The sequence below is a fragment of the Wyeomyia smithii genome, chromosome 2, assembly GCF_029784165.1.
Source record: "Wyeomyia smithii strain HCP4-BCI-WySm-NY-G18 chromosome 2, ASM2978416v1, whole genome shotgun sequence".
Lineage (NCBI taxonomy): Eukaryota > Metazoa > Arthropoda > Insecta > Diptera > Culicidae > Wyeomyia > Wyeomyia smithii.
This window is the reverse complement of record NC_073695.1, coordinates 196,875,952-196,898,613: the sequence shown is the minus strand read 5'-3', so window position 1 is coordinate 196,898,613 and position 22,662 is coordinate 196,875,952. Positions and strand designations below refer to the sequence as shown.

The 22,662-nt window shown below is 42.3% G+C and overlaps 2 protein-coding genes across 3 annotated transcripts in view; one reads left to right on the top strand and one right to left on the bottom strand.

Annotated features, from left to right (window-relative positions):
* LOC129721906 (uncharacterized) overlaps positions 1–3,833 on the top strand; it is an 11,291-nt gene extending 7,458 nt beyond the window's left edge. The window contains exons 2-5 of one of the 2 annotated variants that reach the window (XM_055675011.1): positions 2,323–2,907; positions 3,085–3,269; positions 3,327–3,570; positions 3,633–3,833. In XM_055675011.1, coding sequence (XP_055530986.1) covers positions 2,353–2,907; positions 3,085–3,269; positions 3,327–3,570; positions 3,633–3,677 — 1,029 coding nt within the window. In that variant the 5' untranslated portion in view covers positions 2,323–2,352 and the 3' untranslated portion in view covers positions 3,678–3,833. Of the gene's footprint in view, positions 1–2,322; positions 2,908–3,084; positions 3,270–3,326; positions 3,571–3,622 lie in introns of both variants that reach the window. The other variant, XM_055675010.1, reaches the window with a different exon arrangement.
* On the bottom strand, positions 2,752–22,662 carry LOC129721904 (SET domain-containing protein SmydA-8-like). Its single transcript, XM_055675006.1, has 7 exons — positions 17,557–22,662; positions 17,327–17,458; positions 16,690–17,236; positions 16,476–16,627; positions 16,322–16,416; positions 4,119–4,441; positions 2,752–4,056 (listed from the first exon to the last, which is right to left on the bottom strand). The coding sequence occupies exons 1-7, from the start codon at positions 17,607–17,609 to the stop codon at positions 3,844–3,846; spliced, it is 1,515 nt and encodes a 504-aa protein (XP_055530981.1). The 5' UTR covers positions 17,610–22,662; the 3' UTR covers positions 2,752–3,843.

Sequence of the window (22,662 nt, the reverse complement as noted above, 5' to 3'; positions counted from 1 at the left end):
ATATAAACGTACAACCTTGTGCTTTGCGAAACAATACGATACTTCGATTGCCTGCCCAACGAACTAACTAAGGCATTTTGGCGCAATGGTTAGTCTTTAAAGATTATTTAACAGAGTATCTGCTTTATTCGACTTTAATTTATCTCAAACGCTGCTTTGCCGGCGATATCGTTTATTTTTTTCAAGATCCGACTAGTTCAAATGTAATATTGTTTTGTAATGTGTATTATTGTATTGACTCTCTGAAGATATTTTAATTGTTACCTTTAAGTTACACCATTAGGGCACTGCTGGTGAATAGACCAAATAAATTGAAAATAAATGATTGCACCCTTTAAAAACCTTTTACGTAATGCACAGCTCATAGCTCACAGCTCGAATTTGGGTTGAGGTTATGTTATGCGATTGCAATTATAAGAAAGAAGTTTAACCAACAAAGATTAACCTTTACATTGATTGCAAGTAGGACTGGCTTTTCTTGGCAGCTTTATCCCGGTCAGCTTCCTGCGTTCATTCGTCCGCGTTCTTTTGTTCTCTGTGGAACCCTTCTGTGAAATTATTATACCTACCGAATTAGCGCACGTACGTAGTCCTCTGGCATCGATCGCCATGTGCGCGCTATGTTAGACTTAAGGGTGTTCACATTAGGATGAGATGTTTTGCAGGCTCCAGCGGGTTAAGGTCCGGGCTTTCAATAAGCCAGTGTTGGGTGCGATTAGATACCGATATACACTTCGGTATTGCTTTTAACACCTGTATTAATAAAACCAAGCGGCAATCTCAAACCGTTGGACGGTTCTTTGCATGGATTTATCAGAAATGTTGGCATCCTTGACAAGTTTCCTAACAGAACGTACCGGGTTGCAAGCCATCCTTACACAGGCCGATTTGCGTACGTGCAAACCTAGGACGTCCACTTCCCGGCTTTCGTTGCTTAGGACTATCCTGGAGAGACTTTTTGATGCGATAAACTATGGTCAAATGACATCCAACTGCCTCGGCAATCTCTTTCGGCATCTTTTGGGCGAAAAGTAAACTCGTAGGGGCTTATTACGGATGTCACCTCACGGTGAGAACGAATAAAAAAATCTCACAGTGAAAAAAGACGCGTGCAAATCAAATGGGAATCACTTTCACCGTGTCTATTACGGTTGTCATCTCACCGTGATGTGACTCCCGTAATAAGCCCCATAATCACTTCTTCGGTGTACATTTTCACTTATTTGCAATTATAAAAATGAATTATTTTATTGGAACATATAAATTAAGCTTCAATTTAATGAACAAATCATTTCCAAAAACGGAAAAGTATATTTACCTATAAACGGAGCATCAACATATTATTATTCAAACATTAAATCCAATTATAGACTTAAATTATTACTTTACAGCCATTGAAATACAAAAATGCAAAAATAAAGCCGCCCGCACATAAATAATAGGTCACTACATTCTGTTGAATGGCCACTGCTTTCCGGCCAGCAGCGGCAGGGGACAGCTCCGAAATTCAACGGGCTCTACTTTTGTACTGGTCAGTCAGTAGAGTGACACTCCTTCATGTTTATGGTTTGTACATAAGCGACTTCCGAGGTTTCTTGGGCTGGGTGACACTATACTTTTATGTTGATTCAAAATCTTCTTAGTTCCATTGTGTTCCTTAGTTAGTTTACAATGAGGGGGAGGATATAATTTCTTCCTAGGGACAACTCAATTAACTCAAGGTTACTCTCTTAACTCAATATTTCTGATTCGATTAGTAATTGGTTACAACATTTACAACGTTATGATTTATATTGCGAATTATTTTACCCAAGCCAAAACAGAAATCAAAAGTAACCGTTCATTTTCGTGCACTGTAATCTGAATACGCTAATGGGTTAGAAAACGACCAGACTAATTGACATCATCTAACGGAGGTCTGAAAAATGATTGACAACAGCACAGATGATTTGTTTGCCCGCCTAACAGACTGTCGCAAAACATTGCCGGTTGGACATCAGTTGTTCGTTTTACCTTTTCATCTTTTCTCGCAGTTGAATGAATGAAAGCGCCATGCCACCAAACAAAATTGTTTTAAAATTTTGTTCTATTTTAGAGTTTATATTTAGAGTAAGGTGACTAAAAAAATTCTAAAAATAACCACAGGAAATCTCAGGACTAACATTGACAAACACGAAACACGTCACTGTTGTCATTCTTCGAGTTCAGAGAAAAGCAGTTAAAAGATAAAATGTACCATTAAATTCCAATTATCTCATTAGGATGTATCTTGTTACCTACTACATTTCATTTAAATTATTTCGAATACTTTTCATTTCACAGATAAATTTCTACCATGAGGTCACGCTCAAAATGCTTTTAAAATTACATCTCTTCGCACTGTTCTTGTATGCAGTACTCAAGTACTTTCCGAAGGAATCAATTTCACCGGAAGAGATCCTCTTTCAACGATGTTTATATGACACCGAAGTGCTTTGCCCCATCTGTTTTTCAAAATCCACCGACTGCCATTCGTTCAAAACCCGGTTGTCCTTCGAAAGTCAAAATTTCCTGATCCAACTAATCACTCGTTTCGATCAGCACGCCGTTAGTTACGCAGTCCTCGATGGAGAACACACGGTGGTCTTAAAAAGTCTTAATCGACATAAAACGGTTGAAAGACTCAGAGATTCTGTATGTGAAGAGCTACGTATACCACACACGAGGTGTCGACTTGACAACGATGATGACAAATTTCTTTCCGCAATGCGTCGACAGATTTTGGACAGAGATTTATACGAGGGAGCCATCATTTGTCCGTTAGGTGATGATCGAGCGTTGGAAAGATTTCTGAGGAAATTTAGTGATTTGACAGACGCTGTTAAGATGATTCTGATGCGAACTAATGTACAGTCACTTGCTTTAAAGGTAAAATATAGAGTTGACAACAATCTCTTAGATTTCAGAGTTTGAACATGTTTAAAAAGTTTTTTTAACTACCGACATCACCGAACACAGAATATTCAGCTGAAATCTGAGAGATCAGATCTCTCTCAACACTACTTAGCACAACACAATGACAATATTTCGAACATATTTTTCCAGTTAGCAAACAGTCACGGAGCCCCAGTACCGAAATTTATTTTCCAAGCAGGCTTCACGCTAGTTGAAAGCTTCGATGGTGAAGCCCTGAGCAGTTTCTACAACGGACTGTTCGAAACTAGAGTTTTAGTCGCCATTGAACTGATTAACGCCATGATGGCCTTTAACGTAGAGCTCGATGGATTCCGGTAATTCGCAATAGAATGTACATTACTTTAGTATACCTACATAATTCCATTTGACAGGCTGTACCTTACTGACCTAAACCCGGACAATATCGTCGTGAAAATACAACCCGATGGTGCTATTAAAGTGTCCTTCGTCGATCTGAACAACGTGATAATACTGGATAACCAAAGTGAGAGATTAGGTAGAAATAATACGGAAATAATGCATACTCTAATTGATTGTGATGGATGCTTTGCCTATGTGCAGGAGGAGATCTGCTCCTATCACAACAGCGATATTAATTTATTTTCAATTTGTCAGGTAAATTAAAAATTGTTAATAGTCGAAATGTACTCTAATCGTGTAATTGAAGTTATTTTTAGAGGATTTTTATGGGGACAGCAGCGCTGGCTTTCTACACAACGTAGCTGATCAAGCCGAGCAAAGCCACATCCGCCAGCTACTAGAGCACTGTGTTTACTGTAGACCTCCGGAATGCGAAAATCGTGGAAAACTTCTTCTTAAGATTCGAAGTATTTTGAAATCTTTGTTATAATATACACTTTATTCTTAATTCCAAACAATTATTTCGAGTTATTTATGTTTTGAAGTTTTCTTCTTACTACGGTTGGGTTTTGCTGTGTTCGCATCTTCGGTCAAAGCCTTCAGTTGTGATAATTCCCCACGTAATTCCTTCAGTTCACTCATGGCCCGCTTGCTGAGCTGACCCTCTGGTGTTGTTGGATGATCAAACAGCAGCATACCAATTGATTCCCTTAGACCGTTTTCTGCCTCTCCGAGTTTGCGCTGTTAAAGAAAAAAGTTTTAGTTTATTTTTTTCTTAATTTGCTTGTTATCTTTATAGTCACCAATAAATCAGCACATGAAATCAATTTGGACTCGAAATTCTTTCGGCAGAGATGCCACAGCGCCACATTGTACTCGTAAAGAGCAATTCCGGTGAGCCGAGAAATACCCGGCTCCAGCTCTCGTAGAATCTGTAACATTTCTCCACATAACTCAAGTTTGCGCTCGAGGGTGTGCGCGGCGATGTCAGCTGGATCAGACGATAGGCAGAGATTACGCAGTTCTCCGGCTAGTGTTTGTTTCATTTCCAGTACCAAAGAGTTATGGGGATTCAGCGTTTTCGAGTGCTTGTTGATTATGTTTTCCAGCTCATTGATATCAGAGGCTATGGATTTGTCGGAAGTTAAAAATAGTTCATTATTGAAATGTTGCAAGTCTTTCGAGAAGTGTAGAAAATAATGGTTAAAATTTTTCGCTGCACCGTGCCGTATATACCACGGGTTATAAACACCACCGCTAATTCAGTGTTGCTTGAACGAGTGGAAAGAAGGCAAAGCGTTACGGAACACTTACGGTCGCACTTGATAGACCAAAATAATGATAATTTACAAGTGCAAAAATAGTAATTTATTGTGAAGCGAAACAAAAAATAAATGGTTCGAAAAGCGTGTGACATTTAATGGTGATAAAATGTTAATTAAAAACCTTATCACAAATTGATTCAACCCTCTAGTTTCAGTTTTGAAACAAATATAACTCCCTCATACAATATAAGTAGCTAAAAAATAAAAAATCAGGCTTATCGTGGTTGCAAGATTTAAGACTTTTAAATTAATACAAAAATCTTCCTATTTTTCATTTGGTAGTTCAATTCATATATTTGAAGAAAAAAGAGTTTGTTTATTCTTCTGGTTTGTTAATCCCGAACTGCCATGCCTTCCGCTCAAACCTTTCGATAAATTTTGCAAAGTGGTCTCATCGACCTTATTGGCCACCGAACGCCATTGCACCACTTAATTGTCTTTTTTCTCACCAAGTCCGACTAGAATAGTACAGGTCTATTATATTGCTATGAAAGGTAGCACCGCTTTTCATGGCTCTAACTAGTGGACGTAGATCTCTTGATCAATATTGCATATGGTCTGTCAGACAAGGTATTTTTTCGGTAATGTTGATAGTTTGATGGTTTTGAAAATTTCGACTACCTTCCCTTTTACTTACTTAGCTCGCCAAACAGTCCCAAGCTCTGATGTGGCCTCTGCTGTACGTATGAGTCGTCTCCAATCCACTCTACGCTCCGTTCTCCATCTGCATTCCACGCGACACTTCTCGCTCGAAGACGCAAGGGTGCGTTGGTTCTCCACAAGCATAGTCCATGTCTCATCGTCGTAGAGGACGAATTCTACTCGATCGGAGCATCCTTCGGAGACCAAAGTATGCGCAATTTCCTGCCATAATACGACGATTAAATTCGTATCGTTGTCGGCAGTTATCAGTGAGCCCAGGTAGGTACATGAACTCGTCTACCACCTCGGTCACCACCAACTTGAACTCGAGGTGAGAGGTTGGCACTGTCTCCTCGTGAACCCCTTCCTTTCATGTACTTCGTCTTCGATGCATTAATGACCAGTCCAATACGTTTGTCTTCGGCCTTTAATACGTATCCGCCATCTTCACAAAGGTCCGAGCAACAATGTTGATATCATCGGCGAAGCCAAAAAGTTGAACGAGCTTTTGGAATATCATGCTATTCAATACCCGCTCTTCCAATCACACCTTCTAGAGCAATATTAAACAGTAGGTACGAAAGACCTCACCGTAAAGCTTCTCGTGTTTCGAAAGGGCTTGATAGTACCCCCAACATCAGTTGGTCCGTCCTCGTTTTGGCCAATCGCGTTAATTTGTCTAGAGATATGTACCTGCTCATGCCATAACAGGTGTCGATCGATTGTGTTGTACACCGATTTGAAATCTTGCGAAATCCTGAATATTTCTGATGACACGGGCCTCATGAATTTCGCCCGGTAATGCACCGCGAGCTGCTTTACAAAAGGGGGATATTCGACGGCAGAATACTTGGGAGAGTACCTTGTATGCGGCGTTTTGCAGAATGATTGTCCGATAATTATAATATTCCAGCTTAGCACCCTTTTTGTAAATGGAGCATACGATACCTTCCTCGGTACTCATTCTTCCTCCCAAGTCTCGACAATTACCCAACGCTCTGATCTAGCCAGTGTTCCGCCGCCAGCTTGCTTGGTCCACTCCTCGTGCTCTACTGCATCGCCATTCAGATGCGTATCGAAGTGCAACTTCAACCTTCCGATCATGCAACACTCGTCCGTAAGAAATTGCCTTCCAAGTTCCTACGCATATCGGCTTGCGGCACGTATGCTTTCGAGTGTCATTAGCTTGACACAGTTCTTCCATCACAACGCGATCTCGGTCTTCTAGTTGACGTTTCTTAGGGTAAACTAAGTTTTAAGGCCCGAATACACACACGGCGTAATGACGCCTCCTCCATACAAATTAAAAGGCGTAATCGCGCCTTCCGTTGGGACGCCTTTTAACCAGAACCTTCTAGCTTCGCCTTCGGCTGCGTACTTGTCTGCCTTCCGTGTAGACGCATCGTGCTTTCCACACGGTCTTGTGTCGCCTTTTTTTGGCGAAGGCGCTGGCAGCAACGTGTTGTATCATTTTTCGCCTGCTGTTGATTCTAGAAGTGTGTTGCTTTATTTTTTCATCCAACAAACATAAATAAACATAAATTGGATGGCATGACGCCAAAAAAATTAGCACACGGCTTAGCTCAAGACGGCGTGATTGCGCCTTCCGTGTAGACGAGTGGAAGGTGGCAGATGCTAGAAGACACATTAGAAGGCTTCAAGAAGGTACTGACAATTTTCGTCAGGAAGGCGTTGTCACGCCGTGTGTGTATTTGGCCTTTTAAGGCCCCGGTCCGGTCTGATCTGATAACGGTTTCCACGTCTCGTGGCGGCCAGCTATCATAGGTTTTTACAATCAAGTAAGTTCTTCTGCGGCAAAAAAAAACAAATGCTTGGGCCTTCCTTTTCGCATGCTGCATCACATTTTGTACAGTCGATTTGTCGACCTTCTCAGCTGCTACTCGCCAGTTCGCCTTGAACTGCTGCTCTCTACTGACGACTTTTTGTCTTCGCGGGTTCTTATCCTTAGGACCAAATTAGATGTAGTTGGTCGCATACCATTCCAGGGCCTTTTGGCCGTAGTAACATGAGGCCAGATCCGGCCAAAACAGCACGGAACCCGTGTGCTGCTGCAGGATTGGCAGGAATCGTTTTTGGAGACACTCACACAAGTTTTTTGACGCGCGTGCAGAGTTTTTAAACGCCGGTCCCCTTGCGTGGAGGCCATTTTGACAACTGAAGAGCGTGCGCCGAAAACAAAGTAAGCAGACAAAACCAACAAAAACAGGGAATTTTTTTCAACTAATCGATTATGGGATTCATGCTACGTTAAAGTTTTGGTCGTTCCACCCTTTAGAAAGTAACTGCCGGTGCCTGCTATTTTCTGTCTTGTCCAACAAAGTGCTGCGCTACGATTTTTAAGTTGATCCCGGAAAGCAGACGACTTGTAGTTCCAAATTCCATAATTTAAATATTTCATGTAGAAGTAATAAAAAACCGCAACATTCTATGCCAACCATGGAACATTCCGATTTAAAATCTGCGAAACTCATGAAAACCAGCAACACCTACAAATTTGAAAATTAATGGGCACTTGGATGGCAACGGGAAACCTTTTCCTACGTAACCAATAAAATGAAATAGTACTCTTAAAACGCGATTTTGTCAGCCTGGAGTGAATTGTCTTCGGGCGGTTCGGTTGCTAGATCCTCTTCGAGCAAAGATTTTGGCGATTACGAGTAACCTCAGTGGAGATCGGGTAACCAACCCTGGTGGAAACTTTGGTCGTATGCTGACTGGGAAGGGGGAACGTACGCGGCTGTTTCCCCATGTTAGGTGCGGCGTACAACAGCGTCTGATCCGGAGCGGGCGGCTGAATCATGAAACGCGGTGTCTCGCCAGCTATATCAAAGACGGCAGCCCCGTCGCGAGACTAGGTATCGCAGCCCTAGTAAGCCAGCATACTGAATATTAAATACTACGAACAATCCAGATATAAATACGGAACGGAATAATCGACATGGACCTAGGCGAACGAAAAAAGACAACGATTATTGGAAACTCGGTACTTGAAATGTAAGGACTCTAGTCGAACCGGCACGCGCAAGTATCCTGGCTAGAGAGCTGCGAAAGGTGAATGTGGAGGTTGCAGCTATGCAAGAGGTGCGGTGGCCGAAATCGGGAGAACGCGAATTCCGAGATTGCGGACACTCCATTTAAGTACCACATCTACTATAGCGGCGGCGTGAAAGCAGAAAGAGGAGTCGGTTTCGTGCTAATTGGAAAACAGATAAAGCGTGTCATTAGATGGAGGCCGATCAGTGACCGTATATGCGTGTTGAGAATTAAGGGCAAATTTTTCAACTACAGCCTAATAAATGTGTACGCACCGACCAACGAGAAACCCGATGACGAAAAAAAGGAGTTCTATGAGCTCCTGGAAAAGACATACAATGAGTGCCCAGGACACGATATAAAGATTGTCATCGGAGATGCAAATGCACAGGTCGGGCACCAAGACCGCCCCGTAACTGGTAGGGAAAGCACCCACTCTACTACGAACGACAATGACCTGAGGCTTGTTAATTTCGCTGCAGCTAGGGGGATGACTATTTGTAACACTTATTTTGCACGCCGGAACATACGTAAGCACACCTGGACCTGGAGAGCTTTGCTCTCAAATTGACCACGTTCTGATTGATGGATGGCACTTTTCAGACGTTACAGACGTGAGGTCGTTCAGAGGACCGAACGTTGACTCGGATAACTATCTCGTAGTAGCCAAAATCCACGCCCGGCTGTCCAACGTGCTGAAATTCAAGGCAACGAGGAGGATGCAGTTGAACATCCAGCGGCTATCAACTGAAGGAGTGGCTGCAGAGTACTCGCAGAAAGTTGATGAACGGATTGAGGAAAGAGTTGAAGGGAACCTGAATGAACAGTGGAGGCACATCCACATTTCGATCAGCACTACAGCACGAGAAGTGTTGGGTACAACTGCGGAAGCTGCGCCCAATGAGTGGTTTGACGCTGAGTGCCAGCGAGCGACGGAGGAGAAGAACCGCGCCAGGGGTCACATGTTGGCCACGGCTGTGACTCGTCAGGGCATGGGTAGATATCGAGATGCAAGAGCCGCTGAAAAGAGACTCCATCGCCGGAAGAAACGACAGCATTGGGAGCGTATTCTTGCGGAGGCGGAAGGTTGCTTCTCCAGGCACGATGCGAGGAGCTTCTACAAGAAGGTCAACGGAATCAGGAATCAAAACGTGTCAGCCCCTGCCATGTGCAACGATAGGGAGGGGAAACTGATAACCGATAAAACAGAGGTAGCCAGGCGTTGGAAGGAACACTTCAGTGTGCTGTTGAACGGTGAGGGAAACAGTGGAGTCGAAAGGAGCAGGATGACTATTGAGAATGATGGTCAGGCTGTGGATCCACCATCCATGGACGAGGTGAAGAAAGCAGTGAAAGAGCTGATAAACTGCAAGGCAGCCGGGAAGGACGGCATTCCCGCCGAACTCTTCAAAGTCGGGAGCGAACAGCTGTATCGTGCCATCCATCGGATCATGCTGAGAGTGTGGTCTGATGCAGAATTGCCCTCGGACTGGTTGGCGGGTCTCATATGCCCGATCTACAAAAAAGGCCATCGCCTGGACTGTAGGAATTATCGGGGCATAACTCTTTTCAATACCGTGTACAAAATTCTCTCCCGCATCCTGTTCCATAGACTGAGGCCGTTGCAGGAGACCTTTGTTGGCGAGTACCAATGCGGTTTTCGAGGGGGACGTTCCACGACGGACCAAATGTTTACCTTGCGACAAATCCTCGATAAATTTCGAGAATACAACTTGCAGACGCACCATCTGTTCATAGCCTTCAGGGCAGCGTACGATTCGGTCAAGAGAAATGAGTTATGGCAGATTATGATTGAACATGGCTTCCCAACAAAGCTGATTAGGCTGATACGTGCCACCGTTGAAGGTTCTACATCAAGCGTCAGGATAGCCGGTGAGATATCGGACTCGTTCGTGACGTTAGATGGTTTGAAGCAGGGTGACGGACTGCCGAATTTATTGTTCAACATCGCATTGGAAGGTGCTATACGGAGGGCTGGTGTGCAGAGAAGCGGCACCATCATTACGAAGTCGCACATGTTTCTCGGTTTTGCGGTTGATATCGACATCATTGGTATCAACCGTAGAGCTGTGGAAGAGGCTTTCGGACCTCTCAGGAGGGAAGCTGCGAGATTAGGGCTTGTCATAAACTCTGCCAAAACGAAATACATGGTGGCTGGCAGAGTGGTGCTAGATGGGGAAACATTTGAAGTAGTCGACGAATTTATTTACCTGGGAACATTAGTGACATGTGACAACAAGGTTAGCCGTGAGATAAAGAGGCGGATAGCAGCCTCAAACAGGGCCTTTTACGGACCACGTAACCAGCTAAGGTCCCGCAGTCTGCAAATCCGTACTAAACATGCACTCTATAAAACACTGATTCTTCCGGTGGCTCTCTACGGCCATGAATCATGGACGCTGAAAGAGGCTGATCGGCGAGCTCTTGGTGTTTTTGAGCGTAGGATTTTGCGTTCAATCCTTGGCGGCCAACTAGAAAATGGTGTTTGGCGCAGACGCATGAACCATGAAGTGTACCAGGCATACAAATCGGCGGATATAGTCAAGCGGATAAAACACGGCAGGCTTCAGTGGGCTGGGCATGTAGCGAGAATGCCGGATGAGCGTCAAGCGAAGGCTATATTTAGCAGGAATCCCGATAGAGGTAGTCGACTTCGAGGTAGACCCCGCACTCGTTGGATGTGTGCTGTCGACGAGGATGCACGCGAAATAGGTGTTAGAGGCGATTGGAGGATAGCAGCCCAAGACCGAGGGACATGGCGACGAATTCTGGATTCGGCACTGGATCGATAATCGGTCTGTCGCCTTAAAAGTAAAGTAAAGTAAGTAGGTATTCGGATCGCGGACGTTTTTCTGAACTTTATAACTTCTATTCTGAACATAACTTGAATATCTTGAATGCTTACCAACACCAAAATCTGACCGAAAACAATTTGACACATTTTGCATTTTTTGTCAGTAATGCAAAAAAAGGTGAATCGTACGGTTGGATTACCGTATATTAAAATAAATAAAACAGTTATTCCTTGTTTTTATCTAAAGCAAAATTATTTTATTAGGTATTTCCTGGAGAAAAAAGTCGCCGCGAAATTACCGCGAATTTTGAATATTTTCTATTTTGCCACCCGCGAATTTTCAACTGTTTGGCCGCGAATTACCACTGTCTCTAATCAAAACCAAAGCTCCAAAAGTATTTGTAATCGTCAATACCTTTTTCTACATAGCATATTCACATAACTTTCAAACAAATTTAAAATGGTTGGTCGTTTTTTTTTGTGATATTGCTCAGTAATTTCAAATCATAAAGCTCTAACTTTCCAAATTAATAATATATTAATATTAAGTTTGAAAAATTTCAGTTTTTTATGAAAATACGATTTTTGGTGAGTTATTCGTGATTCTCCAGCAACAAACATAGATTTATTGAAATATACGATTGATATAACACAAGTCATTTTTTGACATCAGAGAGATTGGATAAATAATTTAAAAATTATTTCCTTCTTTTGAATTGCTCAACCCATGAAATTAATAGGAGCGGTTCCGTTTACTAAGGTGAATTAGTTCTTTTTAACAGGTCACTCGCTCTTTCCGTTCTACGTCTCTCATGAAGTTCGGTTACATACTTAGCTACATAGGGATGTAAAATGAAAATATAAAAGCGAAGGAAAAAGTGAGCAATATGTCCAATTTCAAATGCTAAGAAATCGGTTAGTTTTCGATGGATTTCCTTCGTTCTTGCAACAATAGATTAGAAAATCTTCTGAGATTCTTCCCAAATAAAGATAATTGTAATTTTATTATTCTAACTTTTGTACTATTGAAAACAGTCAAGCCTTGTCAAAACGAAAAATTCGACCTCTGATTGGTCGTTAAATGATTGCTTTCCCAAGCACGTTCGAGACCTTGCCATTTTAAATATGCTATTTGGCCTATAACAGCCCGTTTCAGTCCAAGCCGCTCATAACAGTTCTAGACAGCGACAACAGCAGTCCTTTCTCAGCAGCAGCAGTAGCAGCGCAGTGGATACCAGTGGCAACGGATAGCGACCACAGCTGTGGCATGGCAATGGATTTTTTTTTCCTGTTTTGACTTCCTCAATGCGACCATAATCGTTGATCTATTGTGAGATATGCCCGGGTGTCTGCTGTATCTCGCACTTCTATTATTAGCAATACCGCCATTGAAAAGTGGCATGCTTATTATTACTTTTTATCAGTGCTTGTGTGTAATGTGCTACCTTTCCTTTTACACGCCTACTGTTCTCCTATACCAAACCAAGCCTCGTTCCCTCCTGCTATATATCACCAATTAAAATTCCCTGGAGAAGTTTCGTCGTGCGTCCTTCTGGCCAGTTTTATTGATAAGAGGGACTTATTTTTTGTTGGGAGGAAGTCACGCAAAGGTATTGTGGAGATTTCAGCGTGAAGGAAGGGTAACTGGTGGGGAGCCTGAGAATAAACCATGCTTAAAGTCCCTTTCTGACATCGAATGGCCTGATTCTACTAAGATTCGAACCCTCGACCATCCGCTTGACAAAGCGGATTCTGTAACCTCGCGGCTACGCAGCTCATAACAGTTCTAGACAGCGACAACAGCAGTCCTTCCTTAGCAGCAGCAGTAGCAGTGCAGTGGATACCAGTGGCAACGGATAGCGACCACAGCTGTGGCATGGCAACGGATAGCACAGCAGTTGCAGCGGATCTAAGCATCGATATTAGCAGGGCCAGCTGATGCAGGAGCACGGATGCAGGGGCAACGAAAACCAATGGCAGCGTATAGCGGCCACAACCAGCGTTGCCAACCCTGTAGTTTTACCTGGATATCTTCAGTTTTTTTGCCACGCCAGCGAAACAGCTAAAGGTTGAATATCTCCAGTTTTTAAAAATTGATCCAGTTTTATCCAGTTTTCTATTCGTCACCTCATTTATTGAATTCATTATCCTTAAACGTATTTTGTTTTAATATTTCGTGCATTCATGCCCTTTAGTTTTCTGGTTTGAATCGAATTCCAGTCGCATCTTCAAAATTTCGAGTACACCAGACTTTATACCTAGTGACTGTAATCTACATCACTAAAAAAAATCGAAATAGCAATGCATTGTCTCTGCCATCTGTTTTGTTCACATGAAATAACGGTGCAATATATGAATAGCATTGTTGCTTACGCAACATTTTTGAACCGAATATCAAACAAATTTCCGCAGAAGCCTCAAATTTTCATATCCAGTTTTTCTTGAGAAAAAGTTGGCATCGCTGGCCACAACTGTGGCATGGCTACGGATGGTGCAGCAGCGGTTGCAGCGGGTATCAGCATCGATAGCAGCTGGGCCAGCTGATGCAGTGAGGCACTTTAGTGATATGTAGTCTCTGTGCGATAGCGGGCACATTCAGTCATGAGTACAACATCCAAGAAACTTTCATTATCTGCATAAAAATCAAGTATTCGCATAATCAAAATTTAAAAATTATTAAGCACCAAATATGACAAGCAACTTACTATATTATTGAAAATCGTCAATCCTTGTTGAAGCGCAAAATTCGATTGATCTGATTGGTCGTTAATATGATTGCTTCCCAAGCACGGTCGACAAAAACATAGACCTTGCAATTTGAAATGTGCTATTTGGCCTGTATAAGAGCAAGGATGGGAAATAACGACTAAAATGGCAATCGATAGTTATCTATAATTTCCTAATACTATCGATAACTATCGATAGGTTTTCCATTCCTATATAAGAGCCTGTTTTAGTCGAAGCTGCTCATAAAAGTTCTAGACAGCGACAACAGCAGTCCTCCCTTAGCAGCAGCAGTAGCAGTGCAGTGGATACCAGCGGTAGCGGATAGCGGCCACAGCTGTGGCATGGCAACGGGTGGTGCAGCAGTTGCAGCGGATCTCAGCATCGATATTAGCAGGGCCAGCTGATGCAGAGGCAGCGGAAGCGGTCACAGCTGTGGCAACGAATAGCGACAGCATTTGCTGCGGGTAATCAGCATCGATAGTAGCAGGGTCAACTGATGCCGTGGTACTCCATCCAATAAAATGTTGTCTTTGTGTGGGCGGGCAGCATCAGCAGTAAATACATCAGCCGGCACTTCCTCTAATGGAAAAGTTGGATCATTTTCTTCAGAAAAATATTACTGTCGGTAATATTACAGAGATGCGATTAGCGCTATATCCGATATTAAATTAAACAATTCTTCTATTGGGGACAAATAAAACACATATTTAAAGAGTTAATATCTTTGGGTACCAGCAGCATTGTGGTAACAGCCTCAACGGTTGGTGCAGGCGGCACGTCCCTAAGGCCGATGTTAAAAGAAAGTGAATGGAAGCGGCACGGCAAAACAGTTCGGGATGTGCTTAGACGCGCGTCATTTTTTGTTGTTGATATTATTCCCGACATGAAACAACGCGCTTTCGTACGATAGCGGTATGCATATGCCAACACTTCCTCAAGTGAAGCCGTGTCTAGTTTTCAATGTGAAAACACCTTTCTACTTTGTTGGCCGTGCGCTTTTGTCCTCACTGTCAAAGTAGGACAGAGAGGTCAGACAAACATTACATCCTATGTTAAATTTAACAATTGTCCTTATAAGGATAACAAATGAATTAATGAAGATTTGATTTTTCCTCGTTTTGCGCTATAATCGAAAGATAATTATCTCTACCTGCATGCAAACTTTGACTGTATTCGCATATTCCATTCCTGTTCAATAATGTATTTATATATGCATATCACAATTCGATAGCACTTCAACTTCTCATTTGCAAATTCACAGAAAAATTCCATACTAGTAACGTATCGAACACGTCAACTTTGCGGTCGTGGCTTTGCGTACAACCCTTGTGATTTTTTTCGATTATAATAGCTTATTATCAGACACCGCAAGCCATATGAAAGCTTTACACAATACAATTACATAGAACTCCCAGCAACCAGCTGTCTGATCTCCTATGCATAACTCATCCAACAGCCGCGAGAGCAAGAAAAAAAATTACCTTATCCTAGTTCGTGCAAAGTTTTTCGCCGTCAATTTTGGCACTCGTATCTGTGTGTAAACTGTGGCAAGTTAATTTTTTCTTGTTCTCGCGGCTGGTGGATGGATTATGCATAAGAGAGTAGACAGCCGGTGGCAGCTGGTTGCTGGGAGTTTTATTGCAGTTTCGCTCGCCGCTTTGCGCTTGGGGTGTAAAGCTCTTACATGGCTCTAGCTTGAGGTATCTAATCAACTGAATCAGCAATCAGCTTTTTTGCTTTAAGTAAGAGGTGAGTTACCCCTCTTTAAAAAGGAACCGTCAATCACTCACCCACTTCGAAGAACTAGCTCTTTAGATCAGTTCGTGAGCGGGTTGCCCACCTCTAGTAAATAAATCTCCGTGAATGTGAACAAAACCATAACTTCTGATTTATCGATCCAATCAATGATGTCAAAAATGAGCTGTGTTATATCGATCGTATATTTCAACAAATCTATGTTTGTGGCTGGAGAACCACAAATAACTCTATTTCATAGAAAGTCGAAATTTTTCAAACTAAATATTGAAATATCTAAAAACAGCTTTCAGAAACTCCCCAGCTGGTCTAGTGGTACGATGCAGGCCTAACAAGTTAGGCGCCGTCGTAAGTTCGAGTCTTCGCTTCGGAGGACACTGTTAGTGTCAGCAGGATCGTGGCGCTAGCCCCACAATTGTCCTGCACACTTAACAGTTGGCTGCGAAGTCTGTGATACTTATTTACAATTATCAATTTTTTTCTATCATGGCCAAAACCGATGCTTCTACCCTATATATGATACTTTGGTTTGATTAGGAATAGTGTCGAACTGAAAACTATATGCAAGCAAATATTACTTAAGAAAAAAAATTCATTTAGTTTTTAAAATTGAAATTTCTGAAATTTTTAGTTCTGATACTATACAATTCTACCACAAAAAGTTCAATATCAAAATATTCATACTTACAACAACTCATCGCATCGTTCCTTGCCGATGTAAATATTTGCTTCACGTAGTCGCGATCTAATTGATTGCCACATTTACAGCATATCCATTTCAGCCTAAAATCATTGAGAGGTGAATGGTTTTCCATAAATTCAGTCCGTTTGCTTTTTCTCACTCATTAGCATAGTACGAGCAGAGGCCATCCGCACATGCTGTACATTGAACCGAGCTTAGATGTGACCCCAGTTCGGTTGGATCACTGCAACGTGCACAGGAACATAGAAAATATTTTCCTCTACGCAAATGGGCACGACGTTCGAACGTTCCCTGTCATAACACATCAAATTGTTTACCAAATTATTATTTAAACGAATGTTTTGAAAGCATACAAACAAACATCTCGTGTAGTTGTAGTACAACAATTCTCCACTGGAAATGGGAACAGTTGCATACACTTTAACATTGTGTTGTCCGTCCACCGAAATTAGGGTGTTAGTCACGCAATTGTGCGTCATCAACGCTGTCTTCGGGTACAGACCACGAGCCGGGTAATTTACGCCCTGACTATCCACATATCCTCTGATTTCGAAGGCATTGACATCCAGGATTCCGCAGATTCGTTGAATCAAGTCTCCGGTCAGACCGAGTTCAGTATATTTCCGAAAAGCACAACTTTCTAGCAACGGTTTCACGACACACTTCTCATGGATATTCCAAATTTCCGATCCTCGACGCTGCTCCAGATGCGCTTCCATTTGTATCATTTCATCGAATTGTGTGCGATTGTTTTCATACAGTAGCAAGCATCGCACCACAGTCACAACATTAAAATGATTGAACAAAAAATTTACATCTAGGTTTGAGTTTCGGTAGAAGTTGCACTCGTTTTCGTTGTGGCCCACGCATTCGAAGCAGAGTGGTGCTCTTCTGCATTGCCTGTGATGAAAAACACATTCCGTATTAATTAGTCTAATTAAATCGAATCATTGACTGACGCCTGCCAATTTAGTCGGCGTAATTCGTCACCTGCAAATTGTACAAGAACTCCGGAAACAACTCAGGCAACTGATCTCCGAATCCCAGTAAGGTCCAGTAACGAACGGTTGATCTACGAACACAAGTTGTCCACGAGTGAGATCGCGTTTTGCAATTAAAAATCTATGAAAGTTAGCAAAAGAACAGGAAACATATTTTTAATAATTATTGTCAACTACACATATCTACTGAATACAATGCCACATATCAACTCAACCTACCTACCCAATTCTTCTGATTTCGAAATCTCACAATTTTCACCAAACTGTGCCATCTCCGACCGCGCTTTCGACTGGACTGAATGTGGCAATCGAATGTAGGTACCTGACTACTGCCTGCAGTCGAAAGGTTGGCAGCGAAGAATAACTGGTGGGCGAAATATTTTCTTTGCCGCCCATATCACACACAATTTTTCCTGTCCACAACACATCACTTTGGCGCGCGGCGACGGGCGACCGACGACGGTGCGCAACGCTGTCTCGCTCGAGTCGTGTGCATGGAAAATCTAGCACGGCGCATTTTACAATCGGAAGTTTGTTTAACCGTTATGTACTCGGCAATTTTAACACACGTAAGTACACGGCAGGGTACCCGGGTACCCACCAAAATGAAATGCTTCTTACTTCCTCAATTCTTGACCGATTTTCGATCTTGACCCGTCAAAAGATTGAAAAATTTGTCTATTTTCAGTATATGGGGCCGAAAGACCCATTGGCTCTTAAATGGTTCCCGTGAATCCGGATCTTCGAGACCATCTTCAAGGTCGGGAGTTCGCTCCGAAATGGCCATTTCGGACAACTTATCAAATGGACTCAAAATGAATGAAAATCAACTCCTGGAGTGATTTAATGAATATTGATACCAATTTTGTTCGGTTTTAGAGACAATTGTACTAATTTGTCTCACCGGAACATACTCCCGTAGATCCGGATTTACAGGAGCCAGATGTGGTCACAGGTTCATGTCGGTCTGAGATTCTAAAAGTAGACAGATTTTCCAATCTTTCGACTGGCCAGGATCAAAAATCGGTCAAGAAATGAAAAAGCAAGAAACATTTCATTTTGTGGGTACCCGGGTACCCTGCCGAGTACTTATGGGGTAAAAAAAATTCGAAACCTTACCCATCTGGTGATGGGAAATGGTTTATTTCCACTAGTTAGGAACATTCCATAAGTTTCAGCTGGCTGAGTTGAGGTTATCCTTGTTTTTTAAAGCAATAAAGTCTGAAAAGGTACCCGGGTACCCTGCCGAGTACATAACGGTTAAAAACACGCGTTTGCGCATTATTTGCACCTGTGGAACTGATTTGTCTCCTAGCGACTGGAGAGATTCATTGTTTGTTAGTTCGAGTGTTCAAATAAATTGACTAGCCTTTACGATTTGAACATAACAAAATAGACATAAAAGACTGATTATAATTATAATTATCAATAGTTAAAAAAAATTATACCTTGCTGTTGAACCGTTATCTCTACACTAAGTTGACGTTAATTGAAAGTTTATTTTTGTCAGTAATAGAAGGAAAAGAGTCTTTTATCATTTTGTACCACTAAGTGAAATCAACTTTGAAAGGAGAGGGCGATTCAAACCCTTGTACGGTCGCATTTTACCAATAGTTTGAGGTTTAGTCTCAAACGCTCTTTTAACTTTTGTTGGAGGAATTTATTGTCTCATCCATAGTTTACGAACGGAATTCAATAACATAATTGAAAGGTTTCTCATTTAATACGATGTGATTTGCCTATCATTGATGCCCAGAAAATTGATTAAATTTATTGGATCTTGTAAGTCAATGAAATGTTAATGTTAAGTTAATGAAACTCAAAGTAAGTGCAATTTTTGAAAATGGCCGTGATAGCAACTTAAAAATCATCTTCTCGTGCTTATTTTGAAGAAATTGAAATTCGCTGCTACAACTGGCATTCTTTCGCTTAAATACAAAAATTAACACGAATTGACTGAAAAAAAAATGAAACCATTTGTTTTAGCTAGCCTCGTTTCAATAGCAATGCGTTGAATAAATCAAGCGGATTGTCGATTTCTGTAGAATTCTCGTACCTTAAACTTGACGTCTTTCGTCAAATTCTGCACCGCATTTTTTTGTACTTCCTGCTGATTCTTTTTGAACGCTTGCTTGTCTCGCAATACTGTACGTTACGTCTTGAGCATACCCTTTACAATTGCTCAGTAGCGCTCGATCGGCCACAGTTGGGGACAGTTTGGTGGGTTGATGTATAACGGAGAAGATTTTATCGGAAAGCCATTGCAGAGTAAATTTGGCGAAGGGCGTCATACACAAAATACCTAACGCTAAAAATCTAGATTTTAGAACCCTCCACCAAACCTATGTAACATTAAGTAACGCAAATTCAATCCTCCTCCACCCCCCTTCATGCGTTACGGAAAAACTTTAAATTTCTAAAAAGTTCGAAGAATATGCCTCAGTTCCTCTCTTCGGAATCAATGTCATCTATAGCGAAGCCTATCTCAAAATCGACAACGACCCCGTCGTTGTCAAACTTGTTTCGAAGGACAGGAATTTCAGCACTCTTACGTTCGTGCCTTTAAAATTGGAATTGATCCATCCCTAAAGGCCAAGGTACTAGATCCAGAAACCTGGCCAGAGGGTACCCTCTTTCACGCGGGTACGCTGGAAACCAATAAATCAACGACATCGCTATTGCTATCCCAGGTTTCGTCTCCAGTAACGCCTATGGTTGGTCTGAGCTAATCCCGGAACGTTCCTCCACAATTGCACAACCGAAAGAGACATTAGAAGATTACCCGGAAGGGACCACTGAATCCACTTATCTAACTTGTAGACGCCACAGGGACCGATCCATCATTTTCGACGTCCAGTTAGCGACTAATTTGGTTATACCGGGATGCACGCAACAAGGTTCAGTAGAAGTCCCCTCTGACTCTGTCTCGGTTCTACCATCTTCAAGAATCGATAATCTCTTCGTTCTTCATTGGAGTCAACGTTGCCAGTATGCCAGATAAATATGTATTTTGCCAGGTTTCTGTTTGCGCGCCAGTCAAACAGATATTTGCAAATAATCCAGATGTTTGCCAGATTTCACCCGCGTCGTCTCGCAAAAAGGTCATTACTGCGAGATGGGCCGTAGCTGGCCTTAACCCACCTACACCCAGCGAGAGCAAAAAAAAGGTCATCACTTTCAATTCTGCCAGGAATTTTATCCGTTTGCCAGATTTTATTTTAAACTTAGTGGCAACGTCGATCGGAGTTCTCGCCAACAGAGCCGTCCCGGTACTGAGTTCAAAGAAACAGAGGGGATCTTCCAGCCTGTTATCTCAGGCAAGTATTCGACTCAGGCGTGTTTCGATTGTATTTTGCTTCCTGACGTTATTCTAAATTTCCGGGACGCACTGTGAAAAGCAATATGGAAGCCCCCGGTTCCTCTACCCTAGTCGCGCTGATTGCAGCCAGCGCTCTTCACGGTATTCACAGCTGAATTCTCTTTTCAATAACTCTAATAGCACAAAACGACATCCTCAGCCCATAGAAACATCTGTGTAAAGTATCAGCCAGATGAAAAATAATTGATTGTGGAATTGCACAGGTTTTTCAGTTGATCCACCAAGGACAAAAAGTACTGGGCAAATCCGCCTCCATCAACTAGCTTAGAGTATTGGAACCGAGCACTGGATACACGGTTCGGTGAAAATACTGCACCTGCCTGTCGTTGGGAGAGTTCAAGCGCAAAACCAAAAGTTTAGTATTTTTTTTACAAAAGCTGACAGTTTTGTTGGAGAGGTGGAAGTTTGCTAGCTGAAACCCGTTCTTTCTTCCCTGCGACTGAGAAAGCAATTGAAATTGCACTCGTTCAGCTCATTACGTCTGGTAAAAACCTGGCTGAAGTCAACAATGGTTGAACAGCGGTTGAGTGCTCTCTGCTTCCTGAGTGTTCATCGGCAAATGGTTAGCAAAAATCGTGAAAAAAATACTGAATTAGCGCTGACGCGATTTGCACAGGATAAAAGGAAGATGATTTTTAACTAACGACATTGTTATTGTTATCTTTCTACGGTACGTTTGGTGTAAATTAAATTACAATTAATTTAAGTCAAGTGTTAATAAAAAAATGAAAATTAGTGTTGATCACTGATATGTCCAAAAGTTTAAATGAACTTAAAACTTTTTACTAAAGAACATCTATTTCCATTCGGTTGGACAATCAATAATCAAATGTTCCACTCTGATGTCAAGGACAACTTTTCACTGGTTGCCTGAATGTAACATCTCCCTCCTTGAAACAGCCGATACCCTGTGAATCTGGAAGGCAGCGAAACGAGCCGTCTAGGTCGATCAGGGCTTTCTGGCTCTTCATCGTCTAACTGCTCAGGAACCTTTTTTTAATTGTCTAGTGGCTGTTCAGCAGTATCGAGGGGTTGTTGTTCTTCAGCCATAAGTTGTGGTGGAGCTTTTAATGGTGGCGGAGGAAGTTCTTGAACTTCATGTTCAGTTGGTGGATCTTAAGAAGCAGGAGCCTTCAGGATATCTACATGTTTTGATTCGTCTTCTTCGAACAGGAACGGTATCCTTTTTTGTGCCCAACGCGGTTGTTGAAAAATCAGTCCTTCACGAAATGCATTTGGCCAACATGGTGTCTTTGGTTTCTTACCTTCTTGCTTCGAAGAATTTCGCTGATACGGTGCACTCTCCCTGTCCCTGGCGGCGTGAACTGTAGATTTCGAGCCGCTGCTTTGTTGATGATCGTGTCGTCTTCATTGAAGTTTACAAGGCGCTGATACTCATCAATTGGACATTCTCTAACAAGAAAGGTAGTCTTGTCCGGACATACGCATATTTTGTGGCTTTAAATCCGCTGACGACAATGAGGCGCTTGGAATGATCCGGTTTTAGGTTCTAGGACCGAGAATCTTCACAGGCTCGATTGACGTTGCCGCCGTAGCTGATAATATCCTCAGATGTGCATTTCACTAACTGCAGACACATGAACTGCTTCCGGAACGTTGACGTTTGATGTCCAAAAAATTTATTGAGAATCTTGACTGTGTCTTCAAATTTCACGTCCTTGGAAAGCTATGGCAGGATGTAGTTGAGATGGCGGCTGTGCGAATGGGTGTCCAGCTTCCGGCGAACGAGGTACCTTCGCCGCATCATTCAGCTGGCCTGCATCGTTCTCGAAGAGGTCCTGTCGGCGGTTAAACCAGCGTCCGAACATAACTCCGTTCAATCACTAAACACTAGTGTTGATTTCTATTTTTCAAAATAGAGTATCGAACGTTTTTGTCAGTGGTTTTCTTCGGCCCCCTTTTGCATAAGATTGCTGCAGAAAAAC